Source organism: Oncorhynchus tshawytscha, linkage group LG08 (assembly GCF_018296145.1).
Source record: "Oncorhynchus tshawytscha isolate Ot180627B linkage group LG08, Otsh_v2.0, whole genome shotgun sequence".
In the NCBI taxonomy this organism is placed as follows: domain Eukaryota; kingdom Metazoa; phylum Chordata; class Actinopteri; order Salmoniformes; family Salmonidae; genus Oncorhynchus; species Oncorhynchus tshawytscha.
Window position 1 is genome coordinate 73,895,589 of NC_056436.1, and position 23,258 is coordinate 73,918,846.

Sequence of the window (23,258 nt, forward strand, 5' to 3'; positions counted from 1 at the left end):
AGCTGTTTCTACTGCCTCTCTCTGTTCAGCCTCTCCTGCTGGACCTGCAGCTCCTTGACCTTCTGCAAGGCCCGGCCAGGCAGGCCCACCGTCCAGACCTCCTCTGCCCAGCTCATCCCCTCCCGATCAGGGTAGATCTCTCAGACACCAGGGTTGGTACACTGGAGAACCAGCCTGGTAAGACCAATATGCCCCAGGAAGTTAAGGCTGGAACAGAAAGAGACAGTGATGTTGAATAAAGTAGAAAAAATAGGACGAAGAAACAAAATACTTCAATCTATCTCACAGCTTGCTTTAGTTTGAATTGCGTAACCAAGCTTGTCAGTTTCCACCAGCACATTAACACAACACAGACAGCCTTCTTCAGGGACAAGCCACTTTTCAGGAGGCATGCTGGATTCAAATCCAACTTAAATGAGTGTTTAGTCTTATGTTTATTGTTCTACACAACACCGTGTGCATGTTTTCACTTTTGGAGGAGCCTAGGTTGAGACAGCTCCTCTGGCTTATGTATGGCTGGCATTGCAAAAACTATTGTTTCAGTCTTTCTCTAGTGTGACAACAATCACATTGTGGTTAGAATGAAAGGTATGCCAAGTAACATGCTGTTTTTAAACCTTCCTTCATTCTAGGTAGAGGCCATAGTGCAATTCACAGCTCAAAGTTCAAAACTGTTTACAGTATTTAGCTACAACTGATCATAACAACAAAGTTACTTGGAAATACTGTGAAATAACGTGTTTTGGAGACAGCAGTGGCAACGTCCCTCAGACGAACAAGACAGGAAAATATTCAGAATCGGTCTCTAGCCAGGATTGTCACGCTCGTCTTCAACCACCACTTGGATGAAATCAGGACTGTGGAGTAAGACAATATTGTTGTCTGTTTGATTCACTGAAACACACCATGTAACACTCAATGGCATTGTTTTGAATATTCAAATAGTAAGCTAGCTAGCTAGTATCAATGTATATTTACTTTAGCTAGATATGTAATGACAGTAGAAAGAAAGGAAAAAACGTTAGCCACCTAGACAGTATTGACAATTCTACACTGGGTTATCTTGCCAGCCAGCTAGTTAAAATTAGCCAATCCAGACGAACCATTAGACAGGTAGACATGAGTTACCATTTACAATGGGGCAAAAAAGTATTTAGTCAACCACCAATTGTGCAAGTTCTCCCGCTTAAAAAGATGAGAGAGGCCTGTAATTGTCATCATAGATACACTTCAACTATGACAGACAAAATGAGAAAAAAAAATCCAGAAAATCACATTGTAGGATTTTTCATGAATTTATTTGCAAATTATGGTGGAAAATAAGTATTTGGTCACTACAAACAAGCAAGATTTCTGGCTCTCACAGACCTGTAACTTCTTTAAGAGGCTCCTCTGTCCTCCACTCGTTACCTGTATTAATGGGACCTGTTTGAACTTGTTATCAGTATAAAAGACACCTGTCCACAACCTCAAACAGTCACACTCCAAACTCCACTATGGCCAAGACCAAAGAGCTGTCAAAGGACACCAGAAACAAAATTGTAGACCTGCACCAGGCTGGGAAGACTGAATCTGCAATAGGTAAGCAGCTTAGTTTGAAGAAATCAACTGTGGGAGCAATTATTAGGAAATGGAAGACATACAAGACCACTGATAATCTCCCTCGATCTGGGGCTCCACGCAAGATCTCACCCCGTGGGGTCAAAATGATCACAAGAACGGTGAGCAAAAATCCCAGGACCACACGGGGGGACCTAGTGAATGACCTGCAGAGAGCTAGGACCAAAGTAACAAAGCCTACCATCAGTAACACACTACGCCGCCAGCGACTCAAATCCTGCAGTTCCAGACGTGTCCCCCTGCTTAAGCCAGTACATGTCCAGGCCCGTCTGAAGTTTGCTAGAGAGCATTTGGATGATCCAGAAGAAGATTGAGAGAATGTCATATGGTCAGATGAAACCAAAATAGAACTTTTTGGTAAAAACTCAACTCGTCGTGTTTGGAGGACAAAGAATGCTGAGTTGCATCCAAAGAACACCATACCTACTGTGAAGCATGGAAACATCATGCTTTGGGGCTGTTTTTCTGCAAAGTGACCAGGACGACTGATCCGTGTAAAGCAAAGAATGAATGGGGCCATGTATCGTGAGATTTTGAGTGAAAACCTCCTTCCATCAGCAAGGGCATTGACGATGAAACGTGGCTGGGTCTTTCAGCATGACAATGATCCCAAACACAACGAAGGAGTGGCTTCGTAAGAAGCATTTCAAGGTCTTGGAGTGGCCTTGCCAGTCTCCAGATCTCAACCCCATAGAAAATCTTTGGAGGGAGTTGAAAGTCAGTGTTGCCCAGCAACAGCCCCAAAACATCACTGCTCTAGAGGAGATCTGCATGGAGGAATGGGCCAAAATACCAGCAACAGTGTGTGAAAACCTTGTGAAGACTTACAGAAAACTTTGACCTCTGTCATTGCCAATAAAGGGTATATAAGTATTGAGATAAAATTTTGTCATTGACCAAATACTTATTTTCCACCATAATTTGCAAATAAATTCATAAAAAATCCTACAATATGATTTGGGGGATTTTTTTTCTTCTCATTTTGTCTGTCCATAGTTTATGTGTACCTATGATGAAAATTACAGGTCTCTCTCATCTTTTTAAGAGGGAGAACTTGCACAATTGGTGGCTGACTAAATACTTTTTTGCCCCACTATATGTCCAGATCCAGTTTATACTGATGTAAAATCCAAATGCTCCAACGCGACGTCAGACCCACTCATATTTGTTCCTTCACAGGTGGCAGCAGAATATAGGTTTAATGGAAGTATTTCTGCAGCAGCGTGACTGGTGATGGCTTCAAAATCTGCTAGCGTTTCAACTCAACAACTGCATGCTAAAAAAAAATGCGAGTCTCGTGCAGCCCAAGCCAACACAAAACGATTTGACACGAGGCGGCGGTCAGTGACGCGTGGTCCGAATGGAGGAGGAAATGAAGACCTCTTGGATGACACCTAGCGATGAAAGATTGTATGTATGATGAAACTATAAATAACAGAGAAAGATATTCAAGAGGGGGTTTTAAGCTTTTCTTTAGTCTTCGACCACAAGTTATTATATTATCAATCATTTCAGACATTATAATCATTGCAGAAATATGAAGAGATCCTTCATTATCTCTGGATACAGATTCTGTCCATGTTATGTCATATTGTAATATTAGGCCCACTGACTAGTTTGTGAAACAGATACATATTGAGAAATTGCCAAGGTCAAGGACAACACATTTTTGAACATTTGATATGAAGACACAAGCATCTGAAATAAATGTTCAGACTATAACAATCATGTCCCGATTACATAACATGACTGTGTCATCCAGTATATGCCATCTAAGTGATGCTCCCCCCTACCCCCATTCACCCACCCATCCAACTCAGTCTCACTCATTAGTAGGCTACAGCAATCTCATCCACCAGCCGTCACTCTCTTCCTCACTCTTTCTTTCTCTCTCTTCCTCTCTCTGTCCCCCCCCTTTTTTTCTCTCTCTCTCTCTTTCGCTCTCCCTCCTTTTCTGCCTCTCTCTCTCTCTCTCTCTCTCTCTCTCTCTCTCTCTCTCTCTCTCTCTCTCTCTCTCTCTCTCTCTCTCTCTCTCTCTCTCTCTCTCTCTCTCTCTCTCTCTCTCTCTCTCTCTCTCTCTCTCTCTATATATATATATATATATATATATATATATATATATATATATATATGGGGATATGGTTACTTCTCTAACCCCCCTTGGTTTCCACACTACTCAGCATTGAGGCGGCTTTACCTCACGCGCAGACCTAATCTCAGATTACGCTCAAATCCAGGCGACGATACCTGGAACTGCATCGGAGTTATTAGGACGATGATCATGATCTAAATATAATAGTTTTTGATGTTACTTTTGTCCCTAATGAGGTAGTTTTCCTATATGGACCTAGGTCTTCCAGGAAGAGTAGAAATACCTTGCCAATGTCACACTCAGCTCACTATCGGTCTAGGGGTTCTATAAACATTTATCTGAGGTTTATCATTTCAATTTAATCAAATGCAGGTATCATTGACAAAACCCACACCATTCCTTTACCAACCCGCATCTAAGTAGAGTCAATAATCAGGATTCCTCGCTGAAGATATTGCTTGTGTTTTACTGTATATTTAAGGTCCAGTGTCTCTGTTTTGATTCACAGATGACAGATGCTTACTGAACAAAACTGCTGGTGACCCTGCTGCTACGCTGCTATAGTTGGCTGACTGGATATGTACAGACTGACACGTCTAGCAACACCTCCATGTGTGCTTATGAGGTTAGTCCTTTTGTGAGGTAAAATACCTGTCAATCACTCTGTATTTTAATACAGGATTACATTCATTGTCAATCCCGAACAAACACACACACCTATCTGCCACGGACCTTCGAGGTAGCAAGGTGGTCAGTTAGTAGTGTGTAGGAGTGTGAAAGAGTTTACATTTTTAGATTTTCTTTTTAACAGTACATTTTTTCCAGTTGCATACCAAAGACAACAGAAACATATTTTTTATACTGTGAAATGATGTCATTGTCTGCATATTGATAAGAAGAGGATTTGTAACAAACAAAGAGCCTATTCAATAATTGACTCATAGAATTTTGTAAAGGTAAGCTATCAAACTTCTGTTTGACTACAGGTAAATGTACTTTTACATGGTGTCTTGAAAAGGGCAGGACATCTTAAGACAAAATTACATTGTTGCAGTGATTCTAATTACCTGTAGTTGCAGTTCTCTCAATCAAGTATCCCCAGGTATGTTTCTTTACCGAATGAAGCACTTATCTGATTAAGATTTAAGAACAAATTTAAACAATTAAGATGCATAAAACATTTACTTCAAAAATGTTTTGTATTAATATCCTGTATCGTATAGCATGAATTTTTAGCATGAAAACAGTTTCAAGAACTTGTATTGGTCCCATCCCTAGATGTTCCCCTGGTCAGCAGTGTTTTCTCTGGAGCCGAAGGTGCCTGGACAGCGTACAGCAGAAGAACTAGTCACCAATACTCTGATGCTGGAGCTGGGTGCCATGGTGAAGCGCACCGAACGTATCCGCCTGGAGAGGGTGACACAAGAGGGCCGGCGCCGACGCAGCTCCTCCTCTGCTGATTATAGATGGCTGGCCACTGCCCCCACCCACCAACCCTACGAGCTGACCCCCCGAGATCTGATAGAACTGCAGGACCTGTGTGCCAGGGTGCCACCATCTCAGTGTGGCCCTGTCATTGTCAGGTGGGACTTTGTACCTTATTAGTGTCAGAGAGGTGTATGTACACTACACATCAAATCAAATTGTATTTGTCACATGCGCCAAATAAAACAGGTGTAGACCTTACAGTGAAACGCTTACTTACAAGCCTTAAACCAACAATGCAGTTTTAAGAAAAATAAGTGTGAAGAAAGTATTTAAAATAAACTGAAGTAAAAAAGAAAAGAAGAAAAGAAAGAAAAATAGAAAACAGCAAATAATTAAGGAGCAACAATAAAATAACAGTAGCGAGGCTATATACAGGTGGTACCGGTACAGAGTCAATGTGCAGGGGCATCGGTTAGTCGAGGTAATATGTACATGTAGATAGAAGTAAAGTGACTATGCATAGATAATAGAGAGTAGCAGCAGCATAAAAATGGGGGTGGGGGGGTTCAGTGCAAATAGTCCGGGTAGCCATTTGATTAGCTATTCAGGAGTATTATGGCTTGGGGGTAGAAGCAGTTTAGAAGCCTTTTGGACCTAGACTTGGTGCTCCGGTACCACTTGCCGTGCGGTAGCAGAGAGAACAGTCTATTTTTAGGGCCTTCCTCTGACACCGCCTGGTATAGAGGTTCTGGATGGCAGGAAGCTTGGCCCCAGTGATGTACTGGGGTGTACGCACTACCCTATGTACTGCCTTGCGGTCGGAGGCCGAGCAGTTGCCATACCAGGCATTGATACAACCAGTCTGGATGCTCTCAATGGTGCATCTGTAGAATATTTTGAGGATCTGAGGACCAATGCCAAATCTTTTCAGTCTTCTGAGGGGGAATAGGCGTTGTTGTGCCCTCTTCACGACTGTCTTTGTGTGTTAGTTTGTTGGTGATGTGGACACCAAGGAACTTGAAGCTCTCAACCTGCTCCACTACAACCCATCGATGAGAATGGGGACATGCTCGGTCCTCCTTTTCCTGTAATCCACAATCATCTCCATTGTCTTGATCACATTGAAGGAGAGGTGGTTATCCTGGCACCACACTGCCAGGACTCTGACCTCCTCCCTATAGGCTGTCTCATCGTTGTCGGTGATCAGGCCTACCACTGTTGCGTCGTCGGCAAACTTAATGATGGTGTTGGAGTCGTGCTTGGCCATGCAGTCATGGGTGAACAGGGAGTTCAGGAGGGGACTGAGCACGCACCCCTGAGGGGCCCCCGTGTTGAGGATCAGCGTGGCGGATGCGTTGTTACCTACCCTTACCACCTGGGGGCGGCCCGTCAGGAAGTCCAGAATCCAGTTGCAGAGGGGGGTGTTTATCACTATGGTGTTGAACACTGAGCTGTAGTCAATGAATAGCATTCTCACATAGGTGTTCCTTTTGTACAGGTGGGAAAGGGCAGTGTGGAGTGCAATAGAGATTGCATCATATGTGGATCTGTTGGGGCAGTATGAAAATTGGAGTGGGTCTAGGGTTTCTGGGATAATGGTGTTGATGTGAGCCATGACCAGCCTTTCAAAGCACTTCATGTCTACAGACGTGAGTGCTACTGGTTGGTAGTCATTTAGGCAGGTTACCTTGGTGTTCTTGGGCACAGGGACTATGGTGGTCTGCTTGAAACATGTTGGTATTACAGACTCGGTCAGGAACAGGTTGAAAATGTCAGTGAAGACACTTGCCAGTTGGCCAGAGCATGCTCAGGGTACACGTCCTGGTAATCCATCTGGCCCGGCGGCCTTGTGAATGTTGACCTGTTTAAAGGTCTTACTAACATCGGCTACGGAGAGCGTGATCACACAGTTGTCAGGAAAAGCTGATGCTCTCATGCATGCTTCAGTGTTGCTTGCCTCGAAGTGAGTATAGAAGTTATTTAGCTCGTCTGGTAGGCTTGTATCACTGGGCAGCTCATGGCTGTGCTTCCCTTTGTAGTTCGTAATTGTTTGCAAACCCTGCCACATCCGACGAACATCGGAGTCGGTGTAGTACGATTCAATCTTAGTCCTGTAGACGCTTTGCCTGTTTGATGATTCATCGGAGGGCATAGCGGGATCAATGCCATACTTCTCAATGCCATGGGAAGAATTCCGGAACATATTCCAGTCTGTGCTAGAAAAACAGTCCTGTAGTTTAGCATCTGCGGCATTTGTCCACTTATCCTGAATGTCTCAGGTAGATAATGGAGATGGATTAATCATCATTCTCAACAGGTCCACCTTTATCTCTCTATCAACATCAAACAAACTCCTTTTTTACCTTTGTCCTCTACCCAGGTTCAGGAATCTGGTGACAAAGACCGAGCCGGAAGTTTACGAGGTGGCTCGTCTGTTCCGCACGGTTCTACGTGACTGTGTGGAGGGAGAAGAGGAGAACGAGGAGATGAGGATGAGGTCAGCCGGCTGGGACAAACAACGCAGCAAGAGCCTCTCCTTTGTAACCTTCCGCTCCAAGTTCCGCCCCGCACCCTTCAGGGGCGGGGGCCTGGGCGGGTCGCGCGGCAACCTGCAGGAGGAGTCCAGCTGGTACGAGGAAGAGGTGGAGGAGCAGGAGGGAGCAGCGAATGTGGCGAGAGCGGCCAGGAAGGGGAGGAGCATGAGCATGCCTGATATCACCCCCATCGAACGGAGTGCACTTGGCTGAGAAAGGGAGGGACAATTGCTGATGTAAAAAGGGCTTTATAAAATACATCTGATTGATTGAGGAAGGGAGGAATGGGACAAAGAAAGGAATGTCGAGAAGTCAAATATGTCTCAAGGTGAGACATGCAACATTGACAGCTCACACCTCAGCAGATTTCCACTTACTCTTTAGACAAAAAGATGCAGCTGTATTAAACATATACTAGAGTGGAAATGCAAGCTTAGCCAGCAATGTATGCCATAATATTTCAAACATTATTTTTATTGTGAATTACATTTTCTGAACGTGTGAACACTTGAAATGCAAAATTAACTAGATTTTGAATGCATAAAATAAAACCTTATTTTTCAACAGATCCTTGATAATGAGTTTGTGTGGATTCAATACAATGAGTCCATTACTACTGTTCCAGTCCTTTGGTTGTGATTCTTACTCTATAAGTTAATTCTATTAACCTTCTATAATACTCTTACTCAGTAAACAATGAGTCCTTTGTACTTCCCCATAGTTATTTTTTTAATATGCACTTATTTCCAATATATTAGCACTTTATACACTGTAGAAATCAAGGCATTTGGGAAAAAAAGGGAACAAATAGGAGTGTTTCCTTATTAACAAAGTTCTGGTCGTTAAATAATGGCCTGTACATAAACGTCTGTCCTCAGAGAGATAGGAAGAGGACAGTCTCCAATAAAGCAGTAAGGTCCAAACTGGCCAGTTGCAGAAAGGATTGATAGAGAAAGTCACTTCACTAGTGTACATTCAGCCCTTCATACAGAGTCAGAACCATCAACATGTCACCTGTTAATAACAGCTGTTATAACCTGTTAATAAGGCTCTCTCAAGTGACAATACAAAGTAATGACATATGGTGCCATTTGAGACTCATCCGATTCCCTATTTAGTGCACTACTTTTGTCCAGGGCCCATAAAGCTCTGATCAAAGTAGTGCACTGTATAGGAAGTGGCATTTGGGACACACAACAGGTAACAGTATTCAAAGTGACCCCAGCTGACTTGCTGGCAGGTAAAGCAGATCATCTAAACTGTTCATTCTGCAATAACAGTGTTATGTAACTTGTTATAAAGTGTTTGGGTCGGACTCGTCACATTGTTTATGATTGGATCTATGAAGGGAATGTCCTCTTCAGTTTAAACAGCCTTTAACCCTCCTGTACTTCATAAAACAGCTCATACCACAGGTGTCTTGTCACATTTCTTTGAAATTGAAAGTACCCATTTGGCAAATAAGGAAGCGTGAAAGCTTGAAAGTCCCCCAACAAAACAAAAAATGTTTTCACTCATGCGTTGTGTGAATGATAGAGCGAGAAGTGCTTAAAGTCCCTCTCTTTAATAAGAGGATAATAATGAGAAGAGAAAAAACTAGAATACATCATTACAATATGAGAAAGAAAACTCCAGTATTTTGTGTGCTCACAGACAGGAAGTTCATGAGTAAGCCCTTCCTGTCTTTCCACCAATCAACACTACGAGGCATAAATAAAATTAACCAAAAACCAAAACTAGTTTGCAGAATCAAACCATTAAATAGCCATTTTTGATTAAATGTTTTATGATTTAGTCTCTAAAGTAACAAAGAACAGAATGACAAAAATTGTGGTCATACTATAAAGTGTTTCGATACCATATCCTTTTCATTACAGGTATTTCCTTCATCTCTGTGGGGGGAGAACTACTATAATTTGTTGGTCTGCTGGACCTCAAGTCCCAAACCGTCCAATAACACTCCATTCCCACTGCCCCGGTGCTGTGGCAACCCCTCATCTCAGTCCAAGCTTTCCCATTGTCTTATTTCAGACAGCATGACCCCGCCTGAACTATTGCTCCACTACTGTTTTATAGGAGTGACACAACCTATCAGAAGAGACACTAGGAGTGACACAACCTCAGACATCCCCCTTCCTTTTCTTCATGATTCCCTTCTTTCTCCGTCGTTTCTCCCTGCTCAGGCGAGGAAGACCACAAAGACGATGAAGAAGACTATGAGGACGAGGAAAATCTTGACCATAAGCCAGCGGTTGGAGGACACAGACTGGAAGTACTTTAGGATCTCTGTGTGAGCCATGTCCACATTGAGCTGAGTGTCCTCCACGTTAGCATCAATCCTACAGGGGAGGACAGGAACAAACGCATAGGGCTTTAGATAAAGATCTAGCAGTGCTCAAGCATCTCAAAGTTCCTCCTCTGTTCTCCCCCCCCACGTCTCTCTCCCTCCCTCACCTCTGTACAGTCTCCTCCTGCTCCTTCACCATGTGCGCCAGCTGCTGGAAGATGGAACCCAGCTCTACGATGGTGCTCTCAATGTTCTGCATGGTGTCTGCACGGCTCTGGATGTATGAGTCCTACACCACAGAGAAACAGCATTATAGTAACACTGACAGACACAATACAGGTGTAAATAAAGTGTTTGTACCTGCTCATCAATGAGCTGGAGCTGTAGAGGGTTAGACTGGTTGTCCATGTTGATGGCCACCTCACCCCCCATACTCCTGGACTCATCCTGCATCAACACTGAACTCTCTGGCAGAGGAGATGGTCAGTTGATAGAAAATAAAAGTTTGGTGACTGAAATTCCAAGAGACATTTGTGAAGTTATCTGGTGTAGGAATGAGAGGCTGAAGGTGAGATAAACATGGTGTTCTATCTTACTGAAGTTGTTGGCGAGGAGAGGAGAAGAAGAGGAGACAGGAGGCTGAGAGAACTGTTCTCTCCTGCTCTTCTGCTGCTTCAGGTTCTAGGGACAGAGAGGGACAGAGTATCATGTTTACATTTTTATTGTTTATTATCTACTTCACTTGCTTTGGCAATGTTAACATATGTTTCCCACGCCAATAAATCCCTTCAATCAAATTGAAAGAGAACGAAAGAGAAAGAACAATAAACTCAACCTAGCGTTATTAGAATTCTTCAGGTTCAGTGGCAGAAAGTTCCAGGGGCTGGAAGTTCCAGTGAATCTTACCTCTGTTCTTACTTCTAGAACCGACTTGAAGTCATTGGACATGGATGCTAGTTTGGACTGCAACAAAACAAAAACCTGGTTGTTGATTATTAAAGCCTCAGGTTTCATATGGCTACATCATTTTACTCATCCACATCAGTTACATAATGCAGTAGAGGCACTGGCAGTCAGACCTGCAGGGAGACAACGATGGTGTTGGAATGGGTCTGGATGTGTCTGCCGCTGGGAGCTCCACGTGAACGGATCAGATCCTGCAGCTGGGCTATCTGCTTGTTCAGGCTGTTAATGTCCTGAGAGGGGAATAGTGGGAGACATACAGAAGAGAGTCAAACAGGGCACAGAACAGTTACACATAGACTGCACCCACTAAAACAGACAAGTTTGCCTCTGACTAGAGATTCCACCTGACTGACTGGTCATCATGTTTGCCATTTAGTTAATGACGAGAGACAGCCGACTGTTTTTATGGTATCTGTGTCAACGCAAAAACAAAACAAAAAAATCTCACCTGCTTGATGATGTAGGTTAACTCTTCAATCTCCACTGCCTTGTCATCAAATAGAGATTTTCTTTTAGCCACTAAAAAAGGTCAAAACAGTCATATATCCAGAACTTTGACAAAACAAGTTACTCAAAATTGTTATTCATGAGAAATGTTAAAACATAAATATTGCTATATACTTACATATAGTGAGTTTCTCTAGTTTAGCAAACGTATTACTCAGGTCTTTTCCTATTCTCCTGGAGGGATTCAAAACAACAGGAGATTGGCATCAGTCATAGGCCAAAACATGAAAACAGTGAAAGGAATCTGCTAACGCATGTACATAGCTGCATGAAGGTGCAGGTACTTTACCCCGCACCTTAGAGACTTCTGCCCTATGTACATTGTCATGGAACACATACTGTTTTACCCACTTCATATGTATATACTGTATTCTAGTCAAGGCTCATCCTATATAACTACTGCAGTACACACTTTTTCTATTCATATACTGTCCATACACACCATTGTATGCATAAATATATATTTATATTCCGGAATCTGACCTTGGTCGTTCTGATATTTCTTCTTTTTGACATGTGTGTTTTGTATTCTTAGGTATTACTGCACTGTTGGAGCTAGAAACATAAGCATTTCACGGGACCTGCCATAACATCTGCTAAATATGTGTATGCAACCAATACAATTTGATTTGTAAGATAACAGAAAAGAACAGACTGCATTCCAAAGAGATCACACTGAGCTACAATGTGATCAAAACACCACGGAGAAACTAACAGCAACAACTGGCTATTTACTAAACTTCAAACCAGACACACAAGTGTCAGCGACACCTCTGAGAAAATGGGTTGTGCACTGTAAATGAGTTGGCTGGCTCTTTGGGTGAGATTGGTGGCAGTGGCACTGGCAGTTGGACTCACTTGGCCATGAGGGTGAAGTCACTGCGTTGCTTGAGAGCACTGAGGGCCGGCTTGGTGGGCTGAACACCATTCTGCAGAACGAGAGAGAAGCATGACAATAGTGATCATTGTTCCAGATTACATGAGGGAAAATGCATAAGAAACTATAATTTGGCTACTTCAACATCACTGCCCTTGGGTCTCCCATACCTACATACCTGTCTGGTCTGTAGGGATTTGCAAGCGGACTGAAACTCATTGGTGCGATCCCTGCACGTCATCCTGGTGCAGGTATATCACCAGGAAGGGTCTGAATGATCTTGGTAGTGTCCTGGAGACGGTCCGTGCTCCGTGGAAAGTCGCTACACCTCCTGACGTCAACTCCTAACAGCGAGGCGTCGATCCGTGTCCATTGATGTTCACATATACATAATCAATGTACACACATCTGTATTGATAGGAGGAACAGAAACTAATTCAAGTAGTGACATTTTGCTAGGTGGTCACCGATGCCCCGCGCTGCCTAAATAACTTAATTATCTAGTTAGATATTTACCAATACTACGTCTCGGTTTTATTTAGCAATTCAGCTTGCCCCCCACATAATAGCTAGCTAGTAGCAAGTTAGCTAATGTTAGCATAGCCAACATTACCACTGAAACAGAAACAAATGTTACCAGACACTAGCATGACAGTAATACAATATCAAATTATTGCTAAGATTAGCTAGAAAAAAAACTGTTGTCATTTACATGTTCTTAGGCATTGAGCTATTTCGTTACTCCAAGCTAACGTTATTTAAAGAGTCGACTCCATCACAGCTGATGATGTTTTGCTAACCCTAGCGACGTGGCTTGAATGTTTTCTTTGAAGAACGAAAACTTTATCTCATAACCACTCAAATCAAACGTATATATCTAGTTTTACTCGATAAACGTTATAAAATTAAACTTACTATTCGCGAACTTCCACAAGACTTCACAGATATGTCGATGTTTTTAGAAAGCCGAGTCTGATGGAATGAAAGTTTGAATCCGGGTCATTTCCGGATGCTGACGTCATTGCCACGTCCACCACTGCTTGAGCCCCAGCCAAAATACACCACCAGATGTCGCCATATGTTATGTTTTGTAAACCGATATGTCAACTAATGCAGTATTCAAGCCAACTTGCTGTTTGTTATTGTTTCTTCTAGGTTTAAAGGCGGTTGACATACAATACATGTTGCGTTACTGCCACCGACTAGACTGGGGTATAAAATCCCTTATACTTGGCTTGGAAAAGGAAAAAAATGAAATCATAAACAAATACCTTACCATCTAACCCACCCAATTCCATTACCTATCTACTCCTACCTCAGGCCAAGGCCCTGGAAGAACGGCAAACCCCAACTCTACACCCTGTAACTCTTCTGATATGAAATCTCGTACACCCAAATACTTCTCTGCGGGTGCCTCTACAACCTTTCTTTTCTGTGACTTACATTTCATCCAATCTTACTGATGCGGCAGGTAGCCTAGTGTTTAGAGCGTTGGGCCAGTAACGAATGGTTGCTGGATCAAATCCCAGAGCTGACAAGGTAAAAATCTGTTGTTCTGCCCCTGAACAAGGCAGTTAAAACTTCTCCAGGATCGGTGGGTCCCCCACCGGACGGTTGAGTTAACGCAGGCTAATGCGATTAGCATGAGGTTGTAAGTGTAACAGTATAGCTTCCAGCCCTCTCCTCGCCCCTACCTGGGCTCGAACCAGAGACCCTCTCCCCATATAACAACTGCCTCCCACGAAGCATCGTTACCCATCGCTCCACAAAAGCGCAGAGCAAGGGGAACAACTACTTCAAGGTCTCAGAGCGAGTGACGTCACCGATTGATATGCTATTAGCACGCACCCCGCTAACTAGCTAGCCATTTCACATCGGTTACATAAGTAATAATACAATTTTCCCAGGACAGACATATCTGATATTGGCAGAAAGCTTAAATTCTTGTTCATCTAACTGCACAGTCAGTTTTGGGTATGTAATTTTTGGTGAAAATTTAAGGGGCAGATCCTCCCCAGTAGGCAGTCATTGTAAATAATACTTTGCTCTTAACTAACTTGCCCAATTAAATAAGTTTCCATTTTTTGTTGTTGTTAAATACATCACTAATTTCCCTATCCCTCTACTGGCATAGATCTACTACTCACACAAATCCTCTCAGGATCCCTCCCTTTTGACCCATCTTCCTCTACTTTCTTCACTGCCTCAGCATAGGACACCCTCTGTACTACTCTGCACGAACCCTGGTAACCTCAACCTACTTCTCTTGGACCAGACACTTCTGATCCCCAGCCCCATGGGCACCCCTACAATTAACACATACAGCTTCTTTCCCCAATAGAACACATTCCTTTGTCTCATGCCCTTCAACACACTCCTCACACCTAGGAACCTCCCCCCTACACACTAATGCCACATGCCCAGAAGCTTGACACTTGAAACAACGTAATGGATTCGGTACAAAAGCTCAGAGGATAACTGAAATATCCCAACATCACTTTGTGGGGCAAACACAAACAATTATCACAAGACCTCTTCGGGTTACCTTCACCAATTCCACAGCACCAAACTCCATTTTCACCCACCTTGTAACCACATACAAATCAAATCAAATTTTATTTGTCACATACACATGCATTTGGAAAGTATTCAGACCCCTTGACTTCTTCCACATTTTGTTACGTTACAGCCTTATTCTAAAATGTATTAAATTATTTATTTTTCCTCACCAATCAACACACGGACAAAGCAAGAACAGGTTTTTAGATTTTTTTGCAAATGCATTAAATATTAAAAACCAAAATACATTATTTACGTACCTATTCAGACCCTTGCTATGAGACTCAAAATTGAGCTCAGGTGCATCCTGTTTCCATTGATCATCCTTGAGATATTTCTACAACTTTGAGTCAGTCTGTGGTAAATTCAATTGATTGGACATGATTTGGAAAGGCACACACCTGTCTATATAAAGGTCCCACAGTTGACAGTGCATGTCAGAGCAAAAACCAAGCCATGAGGTCAAAGGAATTGTCCGTAGAGCTCCGAGACAGGATTGTGTTGAGGCACAGAACTGGGGAAGGGTAACAAAAACTGTCTGCAGCATTGAAGGTCCCCAAGAATACAGTGGCCTCCATCATTCTTAAATGGAAGAAGTTTGGAACCACCAAAACACTTCCTAGAGCTGACCGCCCAGGCCAAACTGAGCAATCGGGGGAGAAGGGCCATGGTCATGGAGGTGACCAAGAACCCGATGATCAGTCTGTGGAGATGGGAGAACCTTCCAGAAGGACAACCATCTCTGTACCATTCCACCAATTAGGCCTTTATGATAGACAGGCCAGACAGAAGCCACTCCTCAGTAAAAGGCACGACAGCCCACTTTGAGTTTGCCAAAAGGCATCTAAAGGAGAAACAAGATTCTCTGGTCTGACGAAACCAAGATTGAACTCCTTGGCCTGAATACCAAGCATCACATCTGGAGGAAACCTGACACCATCCCTACGGTAAAGCATGGTGTTGGCAGCATCATGCTGTGGAGATGTTTTTCAGAGGGTGGGACTGGGAGACCAGTCAAGATCGAGGAAAAGATGAATGGAGCAATGTACAGGGAGATCCTTGATGAAAACCTGCTGAAGATTGCCAACGACCTCAGACTGGGGCGAATGTTCACCTTCCAACATGACAACAACCCTAGGCACACAGCCAAGAAAATGCAGGAGTGGCTTCAAGACAAGTCTCTGAATGTCCTTGAGTGGCCGAGCCAGAACCCGGACTTGAACCCATTCGAACATCTCTGGAGAGACCTGACAATAGCTGTGCAGACACTCCCCATCCAACCTGACAGAGCTTTAGAGGATCTGCAGAGGAGAATGGGAGAAACTCCCCAAACACAGGTGTGCCAAGCTTGTAGTGTCATACCCATGAGGACTCAAGGCTGTAATCACTGCCAAAGGTGCTTCAACAAAGTACTGAGTAAAAGGGTCTGAAAACTTATGTAAAAGTGATAGCATTTTTTCATTTTTATAAATTAGCAAACATTTCTAAAAACCTGTTTTTGCTTTGTCATTATGGGTTATTGTGTGTAGATTGATGAGGGAAAACAACTATTTAATCCATTTTTGAATAAGTCTGTAACGAAAAAAAAAAGTGGAATAAGTCAAGGGGTCTGAATACATACCAAATGTGCTGTATGGATCAGCCAAAAGGCAAGGATCCACTTTCTCAAACTCTCACTCCTACCATCACAGACTCATCTTTATCTTGACCATCTGTGCAAGCCTCGGGCTTCGGGAACTTCAACACTCCTACCATCACAGACTCATCTTTATCCTGACCATCTGTGCAAGCCTCGGGCTTCGGGAACTTCAACACTCCTACCATCACAGACTCATCACAGACTCACAGACTTCAGTACACCTGCCACCTTGGATAATTCACTTCAAGAACTTCAGTACACCTGCCATCTTGGATAATTCACTTCGAGAACTTCAGTACACCTGCCACCTTGGATAATTCACTTCAAGAACTTCAGTACACCTGCCACCTTGGATAATTCACTTCGAGAACTTCAGTACACCTGCCATCTTGGATAATTCACTTCAAGAACTTCAGTACACCTGCCACCTTGGATAATTCACTTCAAGAACTTCAGTACACCTGCCATCTTGGATAATTCACTTCGAGAACTTCAGTACACCTGCCACCTTGGATAATTCACTTCAAGAACTTCAGTACACCTGCCACCTTGGATAATTCACTTCAAGAACTTCAGTACACCTGCCATCTTGGATAATTCACTTCAAGAACTTCAGTACACCTGCCACCTTGGATAATTCACTTCGAGATCTTCCACACACCTGCCACCTTGGATAATTCATCCTCATTCACTTCTATTTCTCCTCCAGATGTAGATCCAGCGTATGGCTTGCTCTGCTTACACTTTCCTCCATTCTTCTTCGACAAACCATCTCCCTTTTCCCACCATCTTCAACCAACTCAAGCTCACCTTCTACCTCCCTCACTCTCTCCCTCTTCGACTCCTTTTCCCCTCCATTCCTCCTCCGTTTTCCAAGTATGTCTCTTTATGATAATATTGCACTTTTACTAACATACATCTCCTTCTTGCCCTCAAGGGACTAGACTGTATTCATTTGAAACCCGCTTCATACGGGAAAACATTTCAGTAATTGAAAATTAAATGTTATGAACCAGTTAAATGTAACACTATGGTGAAAGGAAAGATATGTGAAGATAGTGTGGCCCTTACAGAGTATAGTGAAGATAACAGTGAATACCAAACTCCAGAATGTGAGAGGGGAAGGGAGGGAGACAAACAGAGGGAAGGCGATATAGCTACACAGATGAATACAGGTAGGGAGATAACATACAGGACTTGCTCAGATCTCATTCTATACCTACTGGCTCCCACATCTTTACCTCAACAAGAGCTGGCATGTTCAGACCACAACTATGTCCTCACCTATCTTCTCCCCTGCACCTCTCCTATACCCTCTCCTCTCTTTCCCTATAACCTAGACTCTCCGCCCACCTCAACCCTTTCTGTGATAAAAGCCTATGTTCTCTGATAATGCAGGGGAAAAAACTAAACAATATCTGTGCATTTGAGTACATTAATATTGTAAATACATTTTACAATACCACCCTACTAGAATCTGTAATTCATCTTCTATTGGCTTTTATGTTCTCTAAAATGATTATTTTTAAACAATGAGTCAAAGCAGCACAGCGATGCATGTTTCCGTAACAGATAACACTGATTGTATTTTCTTTTGTTCACCAAAGTCACAGGGGACTTAAAACATCATTCATCTTCCTGTCAGAGAGACATGGTTGGCTATAGTCAACACACAGAACATACACACATTGTAGGCCTACAATGACATGCACTCTCTCTCCCTCTCCCACACACAGATACCATCTAACAACACACACAGTTCAGATACCGTCAAATTACCTGCTTCAACACAGCTGCTGCTACAAAAGCAGAGGAAAACAAGCCTGAAGTTTATCATTAGAAAAATATAGCACTACTCCACACAGAGAAAATGGGAAAAATACAGGAAACCACTTTCACAGAGAGAGAGACAGAGAAAGAGAGAAAGAGAGGGGGGGTGAAATAGGGAGTGAAGGATAGAGAGAGAGAGAGAGAGAGAGAGAGAGAAAGAGAAAGAGAGAGAGAGAGAGAGAGAGAAGAGAGAGGAGAGAGAGAGGGGGGGAGTGAAGGATAGAGAAGGATAGAGAGAGAGAGCAAAAGCAATGTCTTCTCATTATTTGTTGATTTCAAAAAAGCTTTTGACTCAATTTGGTATGAGAGTCTGCTATACAAATTGATGGAAAGCGGTGTTGGGGAGAAATATACAACATTATACATCACACACATTTCTCTCCACAGGGCCATGGGGTGAGACAGGGATGCAGCTTAAGCCCCACCCTCTTCAACATATATATCAACAAATTGGCGAGAGCACTAAAACAGTCTGCAGCACCCAGCCTCACCCTACTAGAATCTGAAGTCAAATGACTACTGTTTGCTAATGATCTGGTGCTTCTATCCCCAACCAAGGAGAGCCTACAGCAGCACCTAGATCTTTTGCACAGATTCTGTCAGACCTGGGCCCTGACAGTAAATCTCAGTAAGACAAAAATAATGGTGTTCCAAAAATGGTCCAGTTACCAGGACCACAAATAAAAATTCCATCTAGACACCATTGCCCTAGAGAACAAAAAACACTATACATACCTGGGCCTAAACATCAGCGCCACAGGTAACTTCCACAAAGCTCTGAACGATCTGATAGACAAGGCAAGAAGGGCCTTCTATGCCGTCAAAAGGAAGATAAAATACTTGAATCAGTTAAGGAACCCATTGCCCTTTACGGTTGTGAGGTCTGGGGTCCACTCACCAACCAGGAGTTCAGGAGTTCACAAAATGGGACAAACACGAAATTGAGACTCTGCATGCACAATTCTGCAAAAATATTCTGAGTACAACGTATAACACCAAATAATGCAAGTAGAGCAGAATTAGGTTGATAACCGCTAATTATCAAAATTCTACAACCACCTAAAATTAAGCGATTCCCAAACCTTGCATAACAAAGCAATCACCTAGAGAGATTAACCTGGAGAAAAGTCCTCTAAGCAAGCCCCACAGAGCCCCAGGATAGCAACACAATTAGACCCAACCAAATCATGAGAAAAATAAAATTACTTAACACTGTCATGACGTTGCCCTCTTTGGGTACAGCAAGCCCCATCCTCCTCTCCCTGCCTCCCCATTTCCTCCTTCAACTAGGCTGCTGTGGTCAGAGAGAGGTCGTAAATTCCCGAGGATCTCCTCATGGCCACACAGTATAGAGATAGAGTAAAGTTTCATAGAGAACAAAGGAATTTCTTCCACCTCACAGAACTTGAGGTCCGAACAACGTTTACGTTCCGGAGAAGGTATAAATGATCGGTGAAGAATCCAGCTATGAACTGGTCCGTTTGTTACAACTTGGGGAAGCTCATGGGAGACGGTGCGGCCACATTACCATAACGCTGTTTATATAATAGCCTCAGATATGAGGTTTACATCTAATTGTTGTATAAGATGAATGAGTGAGTATGATACTGTTTGTAAAATTGTGTAATGTGATTTTGGACTGTTTAATGAAGGAAACTCCAATTCCCTTTTGAGTTGAACTAAATCAGAGGACCGCCCCTGAGCCCAGTTAGGGTCAGACATCCTGGGACAGCCCCTTTTCTGCAATTCCAAATAAAAACCCAATCTTGAGAATTCCTCAACCAGACCATGTTTCTCTCAATCAAGGGAGTACAAAGGTTGCAGACCATTGCTGAATCTTTTAACCATACCACGTGGTTAAACTCTTAGACTATCGATACCGACAGAATAAGAACAAGTCTTTGATATTAATTACTAGTCTGCAGCTAGAAATTCGGTATCATTGAACGCGAAGAATGACAACCGCTGAAACATCCATTCTATAACGAAACGAATTCATGTTACTCTGAACGATCCATCCTAACCACAGAGAGAGAGAGAGAGAGAGAGAGAGAGAGAGAGAGAGAGGACGAACACTGTCCAACAGAAACTAACTTTTCAACAGCGATCAAGACGACACACTGAGCGTAAATATATATATTGATTGCAATTGTTCCCGAATGAGTGAGTGTTCATGTGCAAAGGATTAGCATTTCAATTGTTATAATTATCACTCTGTATTGACTTCTTAGTCGACCCCCACTTCCCCTTTAGTCTAACAAGCCGCCATGCCAGTTTAACCCACTAGGGCACATTCTCCTATCATTTCTTGTAACCATATTTACTTTGTTGTTTTGTTTATGCAATTCTGTGAATTACTTAGTTAGTAATAAATAAATCATTTAAGACAATTGATGTATGGATGACTCATAGTGAAGACTGGGTTTGTGCAGATAACCAACAATTTAGGACGTTTGGAATGAGACTAACGTGAGGTAAAGTAAATAATTCATTAATCAGAAGACTCTGGATCAGATATGAAAATATCTGAAAAGTTATTTTAGGAAATGCTAACTTTGTAATCTGAATATTTTCCTTGGTGCCCCGACTTCCTAGTTAATTACAGTTACATGATTAATCAGTTTGATCGCGTAATACTAATTATAGAGAATCTTTGATAAAAACTAAGTCTTCAATTTAATGATAGTAAAGACACAACAACACACTGGTAGGAACTTACAAAAAAACAGAGCAACTGGAATGCTATTTGGCCCTAAACAGAGAGTACACAGTGGCAGAATACCTGACCACTGTGACTGACCCAAAATTAAGGAAAGCTTTGACTATGTACAAACTCAGTGAGCATAGCCTTGCTATTGAGAAAGTCCGCCATAGGCAGACCTGGCTCTCAAGTAAGTCAGGCTTTGTGCACACTGCCCACAAAATGAGGTGAAAACTGAGCTGCACTTCATAACCTCCTACCAAATGTATGACCATATTTAAGACACATATTTTCCTCAGATTATACAGACCCAACAAATCCAATTTGGATACACTCCCATATCTATTGGGTGAAATACAACAGTGTGCCATCACAGCAGCAAGATGTGTGACCTGTTGCCACAAGAAAAGGGCAACCAGTGAAGAACAAACACCCTTGTAAATACAACCCATATTTATGTTTATTTTCCCTTTTGTAATTTAACTATTTGTACATTGTTACAACACTGTATATAGTCATAATTAGACATTTGAAATGTCTCTATTCCTTTGGAAACATATTTCCCATGCTAATAAAGCCATTTGAATTGAATTGAAAGAGAGAAAGAGAGGGGAGCGAGCGAGAAAGAAAGATAGGGAGTGAAGGAGAGAGAGAGAGAGAGAGAGAGAGAGAGAGGAGGATGAGGAGTTTCAGGGACACATCACAACAAGTCATTGGTTCTCAGGGGCATCACCATCGTAGCAGACACAGTAAGTTCCAATATTACTCTTCACCAACATGGCAAGGTTCTGGGGCATTTTCAGAGAGTAGACAACGTTTTTACAAACAAAAAAGAGATGAATCCTTGTCTCCTGATGGATGAGTCACTCTCTCTTCCTCCCTCTCTCCCTCTGTTCCCCTAATCTTGTGCAGGCGTCTATATTTAGTCACTGGCATGATGCCCTTCGAGACAGGTAGGCCAGGCAGCATCGGCCTTGAGCTCACTCTCACTGGAGCCCACTCTTGTCTTTCTCTCAGTGTGGGCCCCAAAAGATGAACTGCATCACTGAGAGAGATAGAAGAGGAAATAGAGAGAACGTGAGAGAGAGAGAGAGAGAACGTGAGTGAGAGAGAGAGAGAGCGAGAGAGACAGACAGAAAGAGCTGCCTATCTCAGGGTGGGGAGGACCCCAAAAGATGAACTGCATCACTGAGAGAGATAGAAGAGGAAATAGAGAGAACGTGAGGGAGAGAGAGAGAACGTGAGTGAGAGAGAGAGAGAGCGAGAGAGACAGACAGAAAGAGCTGCCTATCTCAGGGTGGGGAGGACCCCAAAAGATGAACTGCATCACTGAGAGAGATAGAAGAGGAAAGTGAGAGAGAGACTGCATCACTGAGAGAGAGAGAGAGAAGAGGAAAGTGAGAGAGAGAGAGAGAGAGAGAGAGAGAGAGAGAGACTGGATTGGAAAGCCATTACTCCTCATAGAAGCCAAGATAACATCTGCTAATGGAAATTGCACTGTCACTGCCTCACAACCTCTGACATGAAAAGTCAATATGAGGACGATTGAGTATATTCCCATAAAATCACATTATCACTCGTTTGAAGATGAAAATAATTGCCACTCAGCAGTACACACACAGACAGTGACGTAGACCCCCCCCACACACACACACACACTTCACACACAGACAGTGACGTAGACCCCCCCCACACACACACACTTCACACACAGACAGTGACGTAGACCCCCCCCCACACACACACATACTTCACACACAGACAGTGACGTAGACCCCCCCCCACACACACATACTTCACACACAGACAGTGACGTAGACCCCCCACACACACACATACTTCACACACAGACAGTGACGTAGACCCCCCCACACACACACACACACACACACACTTCACACACAGACAGTGACGTAAACCCCCCCCACACACACACATACTTCACACACAGACAGTGACGTAGACCCCCCACACACACACACACACACACACACACACGTGTGGCTGATTCAGCACAGTTCATGTGAGGAGGAGAGGCAATATTATTTCTCATATCACGTCACTCACACACTCTATATCCCTCCGTCCTTCACTCCCAGGGTGTCACTCTAATCATCAGCCTGTTTATCTTTCATTACTGTTCAGGGAGATGAAAGGGAAGAGAGGAATGAAGAAAAGGGAGGGTGGCAAAAGAGGGATGACGTCAAAGTGTTTATGG

The 23,258-nt window shown here is 43.0% G+C and overlaps 2 protein-coding genes across 5 annotated transcripts; one reads left to right on the forward strand and one right to left on the reverse strand.

Moving 5' to 3' along the window:
* The first annotated feature begins 2,719 nt into the window (after window positions 1-2,719).
* On the forward strand, window positions 2,720-8,242 carry LOC112255923 (protein RD3-like). 2 transcript variants are annotated; one of them, XM_024428769.2, is made up of 4 exons: window positions 2,720-3,030; window positions 4,221-4,337; window positions 4,991-5,295; window positions 7,521-8,242. In XM_024428769.2, the coding sequence occupies exons 2-4, from the start codon at window positions 4,323-4,325 to the stop codon at window positions 7,885-7,887; spliced, it is 687 nt and encodes a 228-aa protein (XP_024284537.1). In that variant the 5' UTR covers window positions 2,720-3,030; window positions 4,221-4,322; the 3' UTR covers window positions 7,888-8,242. The 2 variants fall into 2 exon arrangements, with proteins under 2 accessions (XP_024284537.1, XP_024284538.1); XM_024428770.2 differs by lacking the exons at window positions 2,720-3,030; window positions 4,221-4,337 and adding an exon at window positions 4,413-4,668.
* Window positions 8,243-9,219: 977 nt separating this feature from the next.
* Window positions 9,220-14,646, reverse strand: LOC112255922 (syntaxin-5). Of its 3 annotated transcripts, none has more exons than XM_042325942.1 (11): window positions 14,459-14,646; window positions 12,490-12,719; window positions 12,293-12,363; window positions 11,553-11,608; window positions 11,376-11,446; window positions 11,041-11,157; window positions 10,868-10,924; window positions 10,558-10,642; window positions 10,322-10,428; window positions 10,129-10,250; window positions 9,220-10,013 (listed from the first exon to the last, which is right to left on the reverse strand). In XM_042325942.1, the coding sequence occupies exons 2-11, from the start codon at window positions 12,550-12,552 to the stop codon at window positions 9,854-9,856; spliced, it is 909 nt and encodes a 302-aa protein (XP_042181876.1). In that variant the 5' UTR covers window positions 12,553-12,719; window positions 14,459-14,646; the 3' UTR covers window positions 9,220-9,853. The 3 variants fall into 3 exon arrangements, with proteins under 3 accessions (XP_042181876.1, XP_024284536.1, XP_024284535.1); XM_024428768.2 differs by lacking the exon at window positions 14,459-14,646 and adding an exon at window positions 13,755-13,773; XM_024428767.2 differs by lacking the exon at window positions 14,459-14,646 and adding an exon at window positions 13,227-13,618.
* Between the last annotated feature and the right edge of the window lie 8,612 nt (window positions 14,647-23,258).